Source organism: Lolium rigidum, chromosome 7 (assembly GCF_022539505.1).
Source record: "Lolium rigidum isolate FL_2022 chromosome 7, APGP_CSIRO_Lrig_0.1, whole genome shotgun sequence".
Classification (NCBI taxonomy): domain Eukaryota; kingdom Viridiplantae; phylum Streptophyta; class Magnoliopsida; order Poales; family Poaceae; genus Lolium; species Lolium rigidum.
Window position 1 is genome coordinate 234,830,863 of NC_061514.1, and position 14,800 is coordinate 234,845,662.

At 50.9% G+C, this 14,800-nt stretch overlaps 1 protein-coding gene and 1 pseudogene across 1 annotated transcript; one reads left to right on the forward strand and one right to left on the reverse strand.

The window, feature by feature from the left end:
- Window positions 1–349: 349 nt before the first annotated feature.
- On the reverse strand, window positions 350–4,583 carry LOC124675891. The gene is made up of 4 exons (XM_047211962.1): window positions 4,504–4,583; window positions 1,707–1,797; window positions 1,357–1,624; window positions 350–843 (listed from the first exon to the last, which is right to left on the reverse strand). The coding sequence occupies exons 2-4, from the start codon at window positions 1,788–1,790 to the stop codon at window positions 695–697; spliced, it is 501 nt and encodes a 166-aa protein (XP_047067918.1). The 5' UTR covers window positions 1,791–1,797; window positions 4,504–4,583; the 3' UTR covers window positions 350–694.
- A 4,073-nt stretch (window positions 4,584–8,656) lies between these two features.
- Window positions 8,657–9,857, forward strand: LOC124672548 (annotated as a pseudogene).
- The last annotated feature ends 4,943 nt before the right edge of the window (window positions 9,858–14,800 follow it).

The following is a 14,800-nucleotide window of genomic DNA, read 5'->3' on the forward strand; positions in this document are numbered from 1 at the left end:
TAGTAGCTTATTTAACCTTGATATTTTATTATTTGTGTGTTGTTATGTAAACTTAATGGGCAGGAACCTCAATTGCTGGTTCCTCGTTATGTAATTCCTTGAGCAAACAATGTCGCAAGGAGATTTACTAATGGAAAACACAAATTTTGTTGAATACAGTACAATTTCTATCCTAGAACATCTACTGTATGAAAATTACTATTCTTGTTACTATTGTTTGGGATCTCAAGAAAGTGCAAAGAAAAAAGATGTACTCTTGCTCATATCCTCCTTTTCATATTACTTCCCGCTGATTTAGTGCAGTGTACAGAGTTGACTAAATCATCTACAACTAATATGAAACAATGTGTTAACTGCTTAAACCTTAGATAGAATATGGGAAGACAGGTTCGGTTCAGAACTAAGTATACAGAAGAAAAAAAATCCCATCTTAACACAACTTGCAATGTCGCACATGGAATTTGCAGCCAGACTACTTGGATTCTCATTTGAAATAGGTACAGGTTCAGGACTCCAGTTTGCCTACTCTTCTCATCAGTAGCAGCGTAATCTCACAGCACAGCAAAACCAAGATGCAGGTAAAACATTGGACTCGTTAACAAACACATTGGTGAACCCAGCAGAAGCTTCATTTCACGCCATGTCAGAGTCCCTGTGCACTGTGAACATGATTCGCTGACCTTGTCACATGTGCCTAACTAGGTTTATCTGTAAGACTGACGAGGGATTTCACGATGCCTGGGCTGATTTTGTCCGCGAGGGCACCTTTCTCGCAGATCACAAATGATTTCTCCTTGACAAAGCTTTGCAGCTTCTTGGTGTCGTAGTCTAGAAGTTCTTGATCTGCAGCATTAAGAAACTACAATCATCAGTACTCAAGAAGGGTTGACAAGCAAATACAGTGGGTTCAACCAAATGGAGTTCCAGTTTTGAACCACGGTCCTTTTGAAATTATTTTGTTGATCTTTCCAAAGTTCAGAAAAACGATTTCAAGGGTCAACATATGATAAAAATCATTCGACTAAGCAATATTTTGTAACAGAGAGACATGTTAACAGTTTGCATTTAAATCATACTGCAAGAAATGCAAGTTTATAACACGGGCGAGATCAGTACTTCATATGTTGAGGTTATCCACTCGCAGCTGGTTGTGGTCGAGATGATTTTTCGTAAACAAGTAACTTAGCAAAATACGATAAATTATATTAAACCTCTAGCAGATGAAACAACACATGCGAACAAAACTTAAAACATGATAATCATAAATATAGAAATGGATGGTAGCGGCATTGCCCCAACTATATATTGAACCCATTTCAGTAGTAAATTCAGATGTATCATGGATCAAGAATGTACCTTTATCCAGAACTGTGTGCGCTACATGAAATGGAACACGAGAAAAAATATCAGACCCCGGAAACGTTAACCAAGTATGTTCTTTGGGGTCATGGTTTCCACAAGTTGGACATATCTCCTTTACTAGCTGTTTGCCGGAGGTTCCTTCCATCTCTTTCATTATGATCTCAAATGGAGATGGCACGCTAGTTTTAGTTGTCCTGGCTCTTTTTCGGAGGGCAGTCAGGGCCTCCCTGTTAGCATTCCTCGTCCTATCAATCTCCACTATCTGACCATTCATGAGACCAATCAAAACAGATAGATTTAGAAACTTCTAACATGATTAAGGCAAGCCAGAAGCATATCCAAACCTGATGCCTTGCCAGCAGAAGTTGTTCTGCGTCTGTTTCTATGTCAACCAGAGCCTCTTGAAGCTGCTTTATGTTGGGATCCATGATAAAACCGCAGAACATGTCAGCTGGTTTATATACATAATTACTTAATAAAAATATAACCATCCGTGCACTGTACATTAATATTTGAAAATACCAAAAAAATCTACAAAGGTTTAATTTCAAGTACCATCCAAGGTAAGTGATAGAAGCAACAAAATGCGAACACTAAATGCACAAAAATATGAGACCTTCCCTCACAAACGGATCTAATTTTCCCCAGTTTGTGTTCCTGTTCTCCTATTTACAATTCTGGTGTTAGTTCCTAGCAGTGGCGGAGCTTGATGAAAATCCATGGGCGGGCCAGCCTTAAAAAAGGCAAAAGAAAACTTTTCTAACTGCTCTTTCCATGGCTGTTGCCTGTTGGCTTCTATAATTTGCAAAACTGAAGGAGTTCACAAATCAGCGAACAATGAACGATAGATGCTATAAAATTGCAAACTAAGAATTTGGGGAAAGAAAGAAAATTGCTTGGAGAGGGTAATTGGAGATGAGAAAGGTATGGATTTTTTCGCAGTAGTTCCTCGGTCGCAGTGTCGTCCGGTTGGCTGCCGGCTCCGTGGCCATGTAGGGCGGCCATGCTTGCCGGCTGCGGAGACCCCCTAGCTGCCGGAGGCGGCGCGGCGCTGCTGTGCGTCCTCCTCTGATCTGCTTCACCGCTTCCCAACTGTTTCTGTTCACATTGCTAAACCTAGCGAGGAGATCTCACGACCGTGCCTTCCGTCAAGTCGAGAGGAACAATTGACTCGAAGGCAGCGTACAGGGGATGGTCGTTCTTGCTATTAGGCTGGGCCTCGGATGCACAGGGGTTACTTACTTTTTTGCCAAAAACCTGGGTGGGCCATGGCCCAGTTTGGCCCCAACGAAGCTCCGCCAGTGGTTCCTAGTACGTATTCTCTAACATAGGATGAATTGCATATATCTTACTAAAAGAAAATATCAAAAATATACAAGAGAAATGGATACAAGTATCAACGTTGCAATAGACCGTAAAGAAGTTCAAGCATATAGGCCGATCACAATGGAGTCGGCTCCGAAGGGCGCTTCCCATTTCACCTCCTAGAAGGCTTGTATAAACTAAACCTTCTACATTCTCAATGAAATGAAATGCAAAGGCTTTTTGCGTTTAAAAAAAAATAGTTTGCTGTCTGGTATGCAGAATATTCTAACAAATCTGGGTTATTCCAATTCTACAATAACTCATTCTTAGTACAAAACTTACAGCTACTTTTACTACCCCGCAGGCTGGCTGCTGGTCGAACTTAACACCGGGCTGCTAACATCAACCATTTGTAATCAAGCTGTTGTTCTACAAGAGGCAGTGAAGCCACCAGATGTTGCGCAACAAGTCACATTGTCTTATTTTTAGGAGACTAGAGTGTTACCTCATTCATGTGAAAGGCCAAGAAGCAAAGAGTTTAACAGGAGGTGGCGCAATGGCAGCAAGAAAGGTCAGCCCATCCGAATCAAATTCACTGGCACTACAAGGTTTCTTTCGTGGTGTGGCTGTGTGCATGTGCCACTTTCTTCAGTTGTGCAAGTCATATTTCCAGCACTCTTTGCAATAGATTTATACAAACACTAAATTTTTACAAATATCCTTAGCAGAGGGCATGAGACTAAATGCATGACCATAGTCAATTCAGACATTCAGTCAAGTTAATTAATCACAGATCTTATATGGAAGTAAGCTCAAATCATTGCAGAATGCAGATTTTCAAGTCATGACTTATGATAGCCCTAATGTTGCCCTTGCATAATCACAATCCTAGCAATTTGGGACCTGGTGGGAACTTCTGTTTCAGAATAGACAAAACCAACAACGGGCATTGGATTTATACTGCCAACACAACATTTTTAGCATGCGTGATCCGATTCTCGTGACACAACAATGACAACATCGCAATGTCCAATTCTCGTAGCACAACATACTCCAGCGTATACTAAGCTAATCATTGTACAGCCAGCTTACATTGTTTAAATGGCAAGGAGAATGAGCAAAGGGGGATGAAAGAAGGAGCAACACAAGGACCAAATTTCTGCATGTATGCATTCCCTACATATGATACACGGATGATGCTTTCAATCACTAAAGTAATCGGATAAACTGACAACCACAAATCATAGAACCTAGGGAAGGGATTAAAGATATCTACTGCTTAAGCGACTCGGTCTGTACTGGCAGTAAACCTCTAGGATTTACATCATGTGGTTCTTCCATCCAATAGACCTGTCAGATTGCCAGGCATATTTTTCAGGCAAGAATGCAAGTTCAGTTCTATGCACTGAATCAATGCGCTGCACAATTACCATCCTCAGAAGAGGAGTAACCTATAGGCTTTACATCATGTGATTCTTCCATCCAATAGACCTATGAGATTGCCAGGCATATTTCAGGCAAGAAATTGTTATGCAAGTTCGGTTCCTATGCACTGAATCAATGCGCTGCACAACTACCATCCTCAAGATAGGAGGTGCCCCTTCGCTGCCACTACTCCGTGCTCGCCTCACAGCCGTATCCAGCTCCGGAGGCGGTGGGGAGGGCTTCCTCCTCAGCCTCTTCTCTGTCTGAGCAAGGGAATCCGGGGAGAAGGGGGAGAGGGAGACGGAGGGAGCCTTCGCCGTCGGGGCGGCACAGCAGTGGGGAGAGGGGTGGGGAAGGCGAGGCGATGGAGTCCTCGCGCCATCGTCGAACGAGAGCGGATGGAGAGCTTACCGGAGAGAAGGCGGCCGTCGTCGTCGTGGGAGCCGGGAGGCACCGCGCCTCCGCGTCCCCTCGCGGAAGCAGCGAGTAAGGATTGCTCTCCGCCTGCAGCTCTTCTACATGGGCCGGCCCACCTAAATGGTATTTTCTGTTTTCCTTCTTCTCTGTTTTTTGTGTTTTATTATTGTTTCATTTTTCTTTTCTGTTTTATTTTTTCAATGTAATGTAAAACGATTTTTCGAAGAGTACATTTATTTTATTTGAATTTTCTAGTATGAACATTTATGCTATGTCACCTTTTTAAAAAAAATAATTATTATCTTATTTGAAAGATTTTTAATGTTTTTTTCGAAATGGGGAAGCCCCGGCCTCTACATCAAAGCGATGCATACGGCTTTTATTTAAACTTTATTCAAGAGGGATCTGTCAAGATCATACATCAATACCCGAAGCCACCACTCAACACCTAGAAACCTAACAATGGGTGAAAGTAACATGCCATCGGGGCCTCTGCCCTAAAAACAGAAACAAACGCCCCACCAACTAAAAGCCGGGGGGCAGGAGCTCACAACCGGTTTAGTAGAAAATTAGAGAGCACATTTGCCCTCGCTTCAGAAGCCGTCACCACCATCGTACCGCTGGTCCATCTCCATGGCAGAGATCCGCATAAACCTTGCCAGTCCTCATGACGACGCCACCATGGAAGATCTGTCGCGCGTAGCACCTGCCGAGCAGGCATGTCTAAGCGTAGCACCTCTCAGCTAGGCATGACTTGACATCTCCTCTTCCAGCGTTTGTCCACCGGCGCTGCTCCACAAACAATGCTCCCAAGAGAAAAAAAACAACACCACAATGCCTCCATCGTCCGGACTGGAAGACCAGACTAGGGTTTCCCCTGGAGCAGCACGAGTAGGTAGACGGTCGTTGCTCAGCGATGCCTTCATCAAGGTAACGGCCCGGAATGTCGCCATCGCTGGCCAATCGGCTCGGTTTTCACCGGAAACTATGTCTTCCCGACTCGCAGCCAAGACTCGATACGGATCTCGCGATCCAACAACCCAGCCTCAGGTCGACCACCTCCGGCGGAGGAGATGGACACCACCACCATGCCCGAAGCAGCTGCTCCAGGGATCCTTATGATGCGGGTGAAGCCCAAGGAACCACCACCGACGGAGTAGCCAGCGGAGCAGCAGCTTGAGAAGAAGCCCGCCGAGACCCATCCGGGCCCAAAATCGACCAAACTCCACGACGCCGCCGCCCGGCAGTGCTGCCGCCTGCAGATCGCTTCCTGGTCACCGCCACCCCACTTCGCCGTCGCAGATGGAAGCTAGCCGGCCGCCGCCGCCCCGACCCCATACAACGGTCGAGAAAGAGCCGCCGCCCACCACGCCACCAGGGCTTTGCCCAGCGACGCATCGGGCGACGCCGGGGGCAGAGAGTGCATTGGGGGGTGGGAGCGGGGAGGGACGAAATGGCCACCCTGGCGCGGTGCGGCGGCCCACCTCTAGACGCGCACCCGATATCAAGCGATTTCAACTTTATGACGAGCATGAAGACTCTATATTCTTTGACTGATCAAGATGTTCGGACGAAGGTAACTTTAGTCCCTGCCCGAAACTTCGCTTCGGCCAGTCACTCGGGGGCTACTAATGTGGGCATTAACCTTCGGGTACCCGACATTGGTCTACCTCCTTTGGCCCAACAAGGGGCCCATGAGGATTGCCATGCTCCAAGGTGGGCCCATACGTCGGTTGCAACAAAAAAATACTTACAAGAAGACGAATTCTTGTGAACAAGGCAAGGAGACGTCGATAAAGGAAAGGATAGATTAGATCTTGATGTAACCTAGTCGAGTTCGGGTAGGACTCTCGGGACCTGGCCTCCTATATAAAGGCCATGAGGGAGCCTGCCGAACAACACACTTACACCACCAACACAATCTAGCATACACCAACCCTAGAAACCTTGCCTCTCGGCGAGTTCACCTTAGCAATCTATCGGCTGCCCTATTGTAACCAGTTTTCATAGATAAATCAAGATCACACAAGCAGGAGTAAGGGTTTTACCTCATCGAGGGTCCCGAACCTGGTTAAATCTCGCTTCATGTTCGTTTGGTATCCGATGTCTCGTGTTAACCTTCAGGATTTGCGGCCCCGCGCCGCCGCTCCGCCAAAGGAAACCTCCAAGCTTCGCGCCGCGCCCAAGCCCCTCGATATGCTTCTCCTCGCCGACCAAGTTGCTACACGACTACTACAACTGGCCACATATGCTCCTACGCGCTTCCGTGCAACAGCTCACCGCCGACGAGCGTGATTCAGCGGTGGAGACCGAGAACGGATTTGGTGGGGGCAAGAAGAGAGAAGGAGAGAATGGGGATGAACTCGCGTCTCACGGTGCATAAATGAAACGGTCAAAGGGAAAAAAGAAAGGAGAAAAGAAAATTGCCTCCAGAGTTTTGGACGGTAGCGCAGATAAATCTGGGACGCGTGATTTGGATCTGATGGAGCAGCCGAGGGAGCATCGTGGTAGACAAAACAGTGCTCTAGCACTTAGAGCATCTCCAACAGACGCGGCAAAACGCGCGAGCGGCAGAAAAACCGCCAGTTTGGCGCGCGTGGGCGCCCGCGCGAACCCCCAGCAAGCGCGCGCGGTAAAATCTTTGCCGCGCCCGCGGTTTCGCGCTATCCCGCGCGGGAGAATTGACGAGGCTTCCGCGCGCGCTATAAAGGTGGCACGCGCGAACGCGCCAACTGCCTGAACACTCCACGGGCTAGTTCGTCCATGCGCCGCTCCGCCTCTCTCCCGCCGACGCTCCGCCTCCGCGCCGACGATGCCTCTGCGCCGCCACCCCCCGTCCGGCTACCACGGCGTTCGGGCACGGCCGAGCGGCCGGTACGACGCGGAAATCCGCTCCGGCGACGAGCGGATCCGCCTCGGCACATTTGATACGGCGCACGAGGCGGCGCGGGCGTACGACGCCGTCGCCTGGCGACTGGGCCGCTCCCGCCGCACCATGAATTTTCATGATGTGTTCATGCGGGAGCAGGCGGAGAAGCTCGTGCCGCCGCCGCCGGTGATCACGCGCGAGCAGCAGCGCCGACAGCGGGAGTTGGAGAAGCGCCTCCTCATCGCCGAGCGCGATGAGGCGATGCGCCTCGAGTGGCCACGCCGCTTCCCCGAAGATGTCGTCGCCACGATAGCCTTCTACGTGGAGAAGGAGGAGAAGGCGGCGGCGAAGGCAAAGAAGAAAGCCAGCCGCGACAAGCACCGCACCGAGTCAGCGGCGAGGAAGGCGGCGAGGAAGGAGGAGGAAAAGAAGAACGGCGCAGGGCCGTCCACCATCGTCCTCTCCTCCTCCTCCTCCTCCTCCTCCTCCTCCTCCTCCTCCTTCGAGTGGACGACGACACCGGTGTCGTAGACGACTCCGAGCACCCACTCCTCGGACTTCGACTGGGAGTCGGACGAGTAGTTTAGTTTCAATTTGTATTTTCATCCTCTATGTCGCGCTGTATCGTTGAACTTTTAAATATATTCGTATTTTCGATCAAATTTTCATTGTTTGTTTGATTAATTTTGGAAAAAAACGGTCGAATTTTTAGCAGTTTGCGCCGCGCGCTGTGCAAAATAGAGCCTCCCGCGGAGGTGTTTTTTTCCCGCACCAACGCACGCTGCAAAATGAAGCATTCGGCGGGGGAAAATTCGGTATGGCGCGCTAGCGATTTACAGCGCGGCGAAACGGAGGTTTAGCGCACCGAATTTCTAAACGGAGGTTTAGAAATTGGGAAAAAGATGGTTCGCGTCGCGTATGTGAGAAAAAGAGTGAGGCGATGGATTCAGCCACTGGTTACGGAACAAAAAAAAATTACGGAACCGACTTGCTCGATCTACATGGAGTGCATTGCGCGTGACGAAGCCACACTCAAACGGTGAGCTGTCGGAGCGTCACCCGCGTAAACGCGACGCAATCTATTCGAGTCCCGCTCCAAGTCGGACACGGCCGCGCGCTGCCAGCCCATAAATCTCCTTCCTTTCCATGTCGATTGCTCAATTCTTCTTCTCCTGCCCTAGCGCTTGTTCGGAATCACAGCCCATCTCTCCTGGAGAGGAATAGCGCACGCATCCCCGCCTCTCTGCTCGAGTTCTGATCGATCGAAAAGCTCAGACCATGGCGACGGCCGCGATCCGCAAGCGCCCAGCGACGGATCAAGGGCCGCGCGTCGGTGGCGGCGGCGGCAAGAAGCCTCGCTACTCGTGGGGAGCATCGCCGACTACGAGAAGCTGGAGGTGCTCGGAGAGGGCGCCCACGGCCTGGTGATCAAGGCGCTCGACCGCCGGACCGGCAAGAAGGTCGCCCTCAAGTGCCTCCGCGGCTACGACCTGCGCGCCATCGCCCGCGAGGCCGGCTGCCTCGCCGCCTGCCGCGGCCACCCGTCCATCCTAGAGATCCTCGACGTGGCAACGGACGCCGAGACCGGGGACTTCTTCCTCGTCACCGAGCTCGTCGCCGGCGGCCAAACCCTCCGCGAGAACATCTGGAGGCCGTCGGACGAGAACGTGGCCCGCTTCATGATGCGCCAGCTCCTCGACGCGGCAAACAAGATGCACGGAGCCGGCATCGTACATCGCGACATCAAGCCGGAGAACGTCCTCGTCACCATGTTCGGGTCGCTCAAAGTCTGCGACTTCGGGTCGGCCACGCGGCAGAAGCCGGCCGGAGTGCCGTACGAGTCGTGCCGCGTCGGCACCTTGATCTACACCTCGCCGGAGCAGCTCGCCGGAAACCGGTGCTACAGCCAGGCCGTCGACATGTGGGCGCTTGGGTGCGTCATGGCGGAGATCCTGTCCGGCGACACACTGTTCGTGGGGGAGACGGAGGAGGACATGGTCGCCGAGATGTCCAAGCTGCGGGACCAGATCAGCTCCACGGGGAAGCTGCAAGGCCTAGAGTTCTTCGACGAGCTTTCGGAAGCTGGACGCGAGCTCCTCCTCGGCCTGCTCGCCTTCAACCCGGACCAGAGGCTCACCGCGGCGGAAGCCCTCCAGCACCGCTGGTTCAACAAGTCCTCTGCTTCCACCGGAGACAAGCACCCTGGCTTTCTCACTCTCTTCGGTTAATTAGCTTGGTTTAGGTGTAGTGTAGTGGTCAGCTACAATAGCTAGCTTGATCAGTTAGTCCTTGATGATAGGTGTAGTTGTCGATGATACTGATCACTGCATTGCATTTGCAGTAGTAGCTTATTTAACCTTGATATTTTATTATTTGTGTGTTGTTATGTAAACTTAATGGGCAGGAACCTCAATTGCTGGTTCCTCGTTATGTAATTCCTTGAGCAAACAATGTCGCAAGGAGATTTACTAATGGAAAACACAAATTTTGTTGAATACAGTACAATTTCTATCCTAGAACATCTACTGTATGAAAATTACTATTCTTGTTACTATTGTTTGGGATCTCAAGAAAGTGCAAAGAAAAAAAATGTACTCTTGCTCATATCCTCCTTTTCATATTACTTCCCGCTGATTTAGTGCAGTGTACAGAGTTGACTAAATCATCTACAACTAATATGAAACAGTGTTCTTTGGGGTCATGGTTTCCACAAGTTGGACATATCTCCTTTACGAGCTGTTTGCCGGAGTTCCTTCCATCTCTTTCATTATGATCTCAAATGGAGATGGCACGCTAGTTTTAGTTGTCCCGGCCCTTTTTCGGAGGGCTGTTAGAGCCTCCCTGTTAGCATTCCTCATCCTATCGATCTCCACTATCTGACCATTCATGAGACCAATCAAAACAGATAGATTTAGAAACTTCTAACATGATTAAGTAAAGCCAGAAGCATATCCAAACCTGATGCCTTGCCAGCAAAAGTTGTTCTGCGTCTGTTTCTATGTCAACCAGAGCCTCTTGAAGCTGCTTTATGTTGGGATCCATGATAAAACTGCAGAACATGTCAGCTGGTTTATATACATAATTACTTAATAAGAATATAACCATCCATGCACTGTACATTAATATTTGAAAATACCAAAAAAATCTACAAAGATTTAATTTCAAGTACGATCCAAGGTAAACACTAAATGCACAAAAATATGAGACCTTCCCTCATAAACGGATCTAATTTCCCCCAGTTGTGTTCATGTTCTCCTATTTACAATTCTGGTGTTAGTTCCTAGTACGTATTCTCTAACATAGGATGAATTCCATATATCTTACTAAAAGAAAATATCAAAAATATACAAGAGAAATGGATACAAGTATCAACGTTGCAATAGACCGTAAAGAAGTTCAAGCATATAGGCCGATCACAATGGAGTCGGCTCCGAAGGCGCTTCCTATTTCACCTCCTAGGAGGCTTGTATAAACTAAACCTTCTACATTCTCAGTGAAATGAAATGCAAAGGCTTTTTGCGTTTTCTTGAAAAAGAAATAGCTTGCTGTCTGGTATGCAGAATATTCTAACAAATCTGGGTTATTCCAATTCTACAGTAACTCATTCTTAGTACAAAACTGGCAGCTACTTTTACTACCCCCCAGGCTGGCTGCTGGTCGAACTTAACACCAGGCTGCTAACGTCAACCACTGTAATCAAGCTGTTGTTCTACAAGGGGCAGTGAAGCCACCAGATGTTGCGCAACAAGTCACATTGTCTTAGTTTTAGGAGACTAGAGTGTTACCTCATTCATGTGAAAGGCCAAGAAGCAAAGAGTTTAACATGAGGTGGCACAATCGCAGCAAGAAAGATCAGCCCATCCGAATCAAATTCACTGGCACTACAAGGTTTCTTTCGTGGTTTGGCTGTGTGCATATGCCACTTTCTTCAGTTGTGCAAGTCATATTTCCAGCACTCTTCGCAATAGACTTATACAGACACTAAATTTTTACAAATATCCTTAACAGAGGGCATGAGACTAAATGCATGACCATAGTCAATTCAGTCAAGTTAATTAATCACAGATCTAATATGGAAATAAGCTCAAATCATTGCAGAATGCAGATTTCAAGTCATGACTTATGATACCCCTAATGTTGCCCTTGCATGATCACAATACTAGCAATTTGGGACCTGGTGGGAACTTCTGTCTCGGAATAGACAAGCCAACAACGGGCATGGGGTTTATACTGCCAACGCAACATTTTTTAGCATGCGTGATCTGATTTCGTGACACAACAATGACAACATGGCAACGTCCAATTCTCGTAGCATAACATACTCAAGCGTACACTAAGCTAACCATTGTACAGCCAGCTCACATTGTTAAATGGCAAGGAGAACAAGCAAAGGGGGATGAAAGAAGGAGCAACACAAGGACCAAATTTCTGCATACATGCATTCCCTACATATGATACACGGATGATGCTTTCAATCACTAAAGTAATCGGATAAACTGACAACCACAAATCATAGAACCTAGGGAAGGGATTAAAGATACCTACTGCTTAAGCGACTCGGTCTGTACTGGCAGTAAACCTCTAGGATTTACATCATGTGGTTCTTCCATCCAATAGACCTGTTAGATTGCCAGGCATATTTTTCAGGCAAGAATGCAAGTTCAGTTCTATGCACTGAATCAATGCGCTACACAATTATCATCCACAGGAGAGGAGTAAACCTTTAGGCTTTACATCATGTGATTCTTCCATCCAATAGACCTATGAGATTGCCATGCATATTTCACGCAAGCAATTGTTATGCAAGTTCGGTTCCTATGCATGGAATCAATGCGCTGCACAACTACAATCCTCAAGAGAGGAGGTGCCCCTTTGCTGTCACTATTCCGCCGTGCTCGCCTCACAGCCGTATCCACCTCCGGAGGCAGTGGGGAGGGCTTCGAGCAAGGGAATCCGGAGAGAAGGGGAAGAGGGAGCCACGCGGGGGTAACTCGAAGAGTATTGACTATTGAGTAGTCTCGGTCTCTCCAGATATAGCTATTTATGCTATTTAAACTCTTCTTCAAAAGAACATTAATCGTATTTGAACAAGAAATAACTAATAAAAACATATACAATCATGATCCCATGGCGGAACAACTCAAGACCGCTAGAAAGCTTAGGGAGGATGTCTCTGGCGATTCCTGGCGACGCTCGGTGCTCCCCGCCGGCCGCCGCGCCCCCGGCCCAACCACCAGCCTCCGTCGGAGCTGGACTCCCCAGATCGGGCGCCACCCCTCCTCCGGCTCCCGTCTTCCTCCGACACGGCCCGCTGCCGCAGGTTTGCTCCCTCCCGCCGCTTCTCCGTCGCCCTCGCCGCCCGCCGCTACCGTCCTCCCTCCCCGCTCTGCTGCTTTCCCCTTGCTCCGCCCTGCTCCGTGCAAGCTCTCTCCCATCTCCCTGTCCGTCGGCGTGCCCTTCCCGTCCCCCTGGTGAGCTCTTCGCCGACTACGCTTTGTCCAATTTCTACTCCCCCGTCTGCCGCCCCCTTTCCTCCGGCCCCTGCCCTGACCCCGGTGCCCGGCTCTGGCTTGCTTGCACGCGCCCTCATCGTCCCGTCAACGATGCCACGCTGGCCGCCTGCCTTACCTTCTTCTTCTCCCACCCCGGCGACCCCTTCTCCGTCTCCGCCGCTTCCGGCGGCGTCTTCACCACCAGCGTCTCCAGCTCCGGCGTTGCTGCGGCCATGCTCTCCCGCCGCGGCGTCACGGTGGGCCCGCTGCGCGTGGACTTTTTCTCGTCCGAGCAGCTAGCCGTTGCGTCCCTGCAACGTGCCTGGGCCCGCGCTGACCCTGCATGCACCTTGCATGTCAACCCCCGCGTCACCCATGACGTGGGCGGCCCCGCTGCAGGGCCCCCGTGGACATCGCCGACCCGCCCCGTTCACTCCGCGTCCCCTGGGCCCGCCGTCCCTTGCGTGGCAACCTCCCGTGCCCCACCGCCCTTCTCTCCTACACGTGCCCCCCCCTCCCACCACCTGGCAGGTGCCCGCCCCACCGCTGACCCCGCGCCGCCTCCATCCAATCCGTCTGCCCCCCCATCCAACGCCCCGTAGCTGGGCAGACGTGGCTAGGGCTAACTTGCATCCCGATTCTTCGCCACCCTCCTTCTCCCTCCGTAACCATCGTCGCCTCCGCCCCCTCTCTGTGTCCGATATATATGCGGAGAAGCGTTGCTTCCGCTGTCTTCTCCCTCGTCACCCAGTTCGCTCCTGTCGAAACTCGATGCATTGCCGCTTGTGCTGCAGCCCGGGCCACCGCAGCGGTGGCTGCCCCCTCTTCGGTGCCAGAGCTGCCCCCTCCGCCTCCGCTCCCGTCGTCCCTCCACCTCGCGTCGCCGGTGGCCGAGGACACCTTCCAGTCACACCCCACCCCTTTGCCTTCGCCGCCATGCCCGCCGCCCAGCCTCCTGCAAACTCCACTCCGGGCCCTTCCAACACTGCTCGCGCCCCGCGCAACCCCGTCTCTCCCTACTCGCCCATCTCCCCTCTTGACTTCGCCGATGCCTCCGCCAGCAGAGGAACGGGAGGAGCCGCCGCGGGCGGCGCCGGGGGCGGTGGCGGCGACAGCAGCAGCGATGAGTCCACCGACTCCGAGCCGCCCCCGCCCACGCGCCACCCCGCTCACATCGACGTCTACATGCCTCCCGTCGACGCTCGATCTCTCGAGCACATCGGCTTCACCTACGTGCACCCTGAGGCGGCGTCGCCTGGCCCGATCGTTCTCTCCGCCCTTCTGACCCGTGTCCCAGAGGGGATGCTGGCGGACACGGCGCTCGGTGCGCACGGTGCCACCGTCGTCCTCTTCCGCTCCCACGCCAGCCGCGAAGCGGCGGTCGATGGGAGCCCCTTCCCCGTCCTGGAGCACTCCGTCTACTTCGAGAGGCACGAGGAGGCACCGAATCGCCTCCGCTTCACCCACGCTGGCTACGTGATACGTCCCAAACGTATCTATAATTTCTTATGTTCCATGCTACTTTTATGATGATACTCACATGTTTTATACACATTATATGTCATTATTATGCATTTTCCGGCACTAACCTATTGACGAGATGCCGAAGAGCCGCTTGTTGTTTTCTACTGTTTTTGGTTTCAGAAATCCTAGTAAGGAAATATTCTCGGAATTGGACGAAATCAACGCCCAGGGGCCTATTTTTCCACGAAGCTTCCAGATGTCCGAAGAGGAAACGAAGTGGGGCCACGAGGTGGCGACACACCAGGGCGGCGCGGCCCAAGCCCTGGCCGCGCCGGCCTACTGTGTGGGCCCCTCGTGACGCCCCTTGACCTGCCCTTCCGCCTACTTAAAGTCTTCGTCGCGAAACCCCCAGTACCGAGAGCCACGATACGGAAAACCTTCCAGAGACGCCGCCGCCGCCAATCCC

Coding starts and splice junctions, on each gene's coding strand:
- LOC124675891 (XM_047211962.1), bottom strand. CDS start 1,790: ATGGATCCCAACATAAAGCAGCTTCAAGAGGCTCTGGTTGACATAGAA. Junction 1,625..1,706: donor TTCTGCTGGCAAGGCATCAG/GTTTGGATATGC, acceptor ATGAATGGTCAG/ATAGTGGAGATTGATAGGAC. Junction 844..1,356: donor GCACACAGTTCTGGATAAAG/GTACATTCTTGA, acceptor TTAATGCTGCAG/ATCAAGAACTTCTAGACTAC.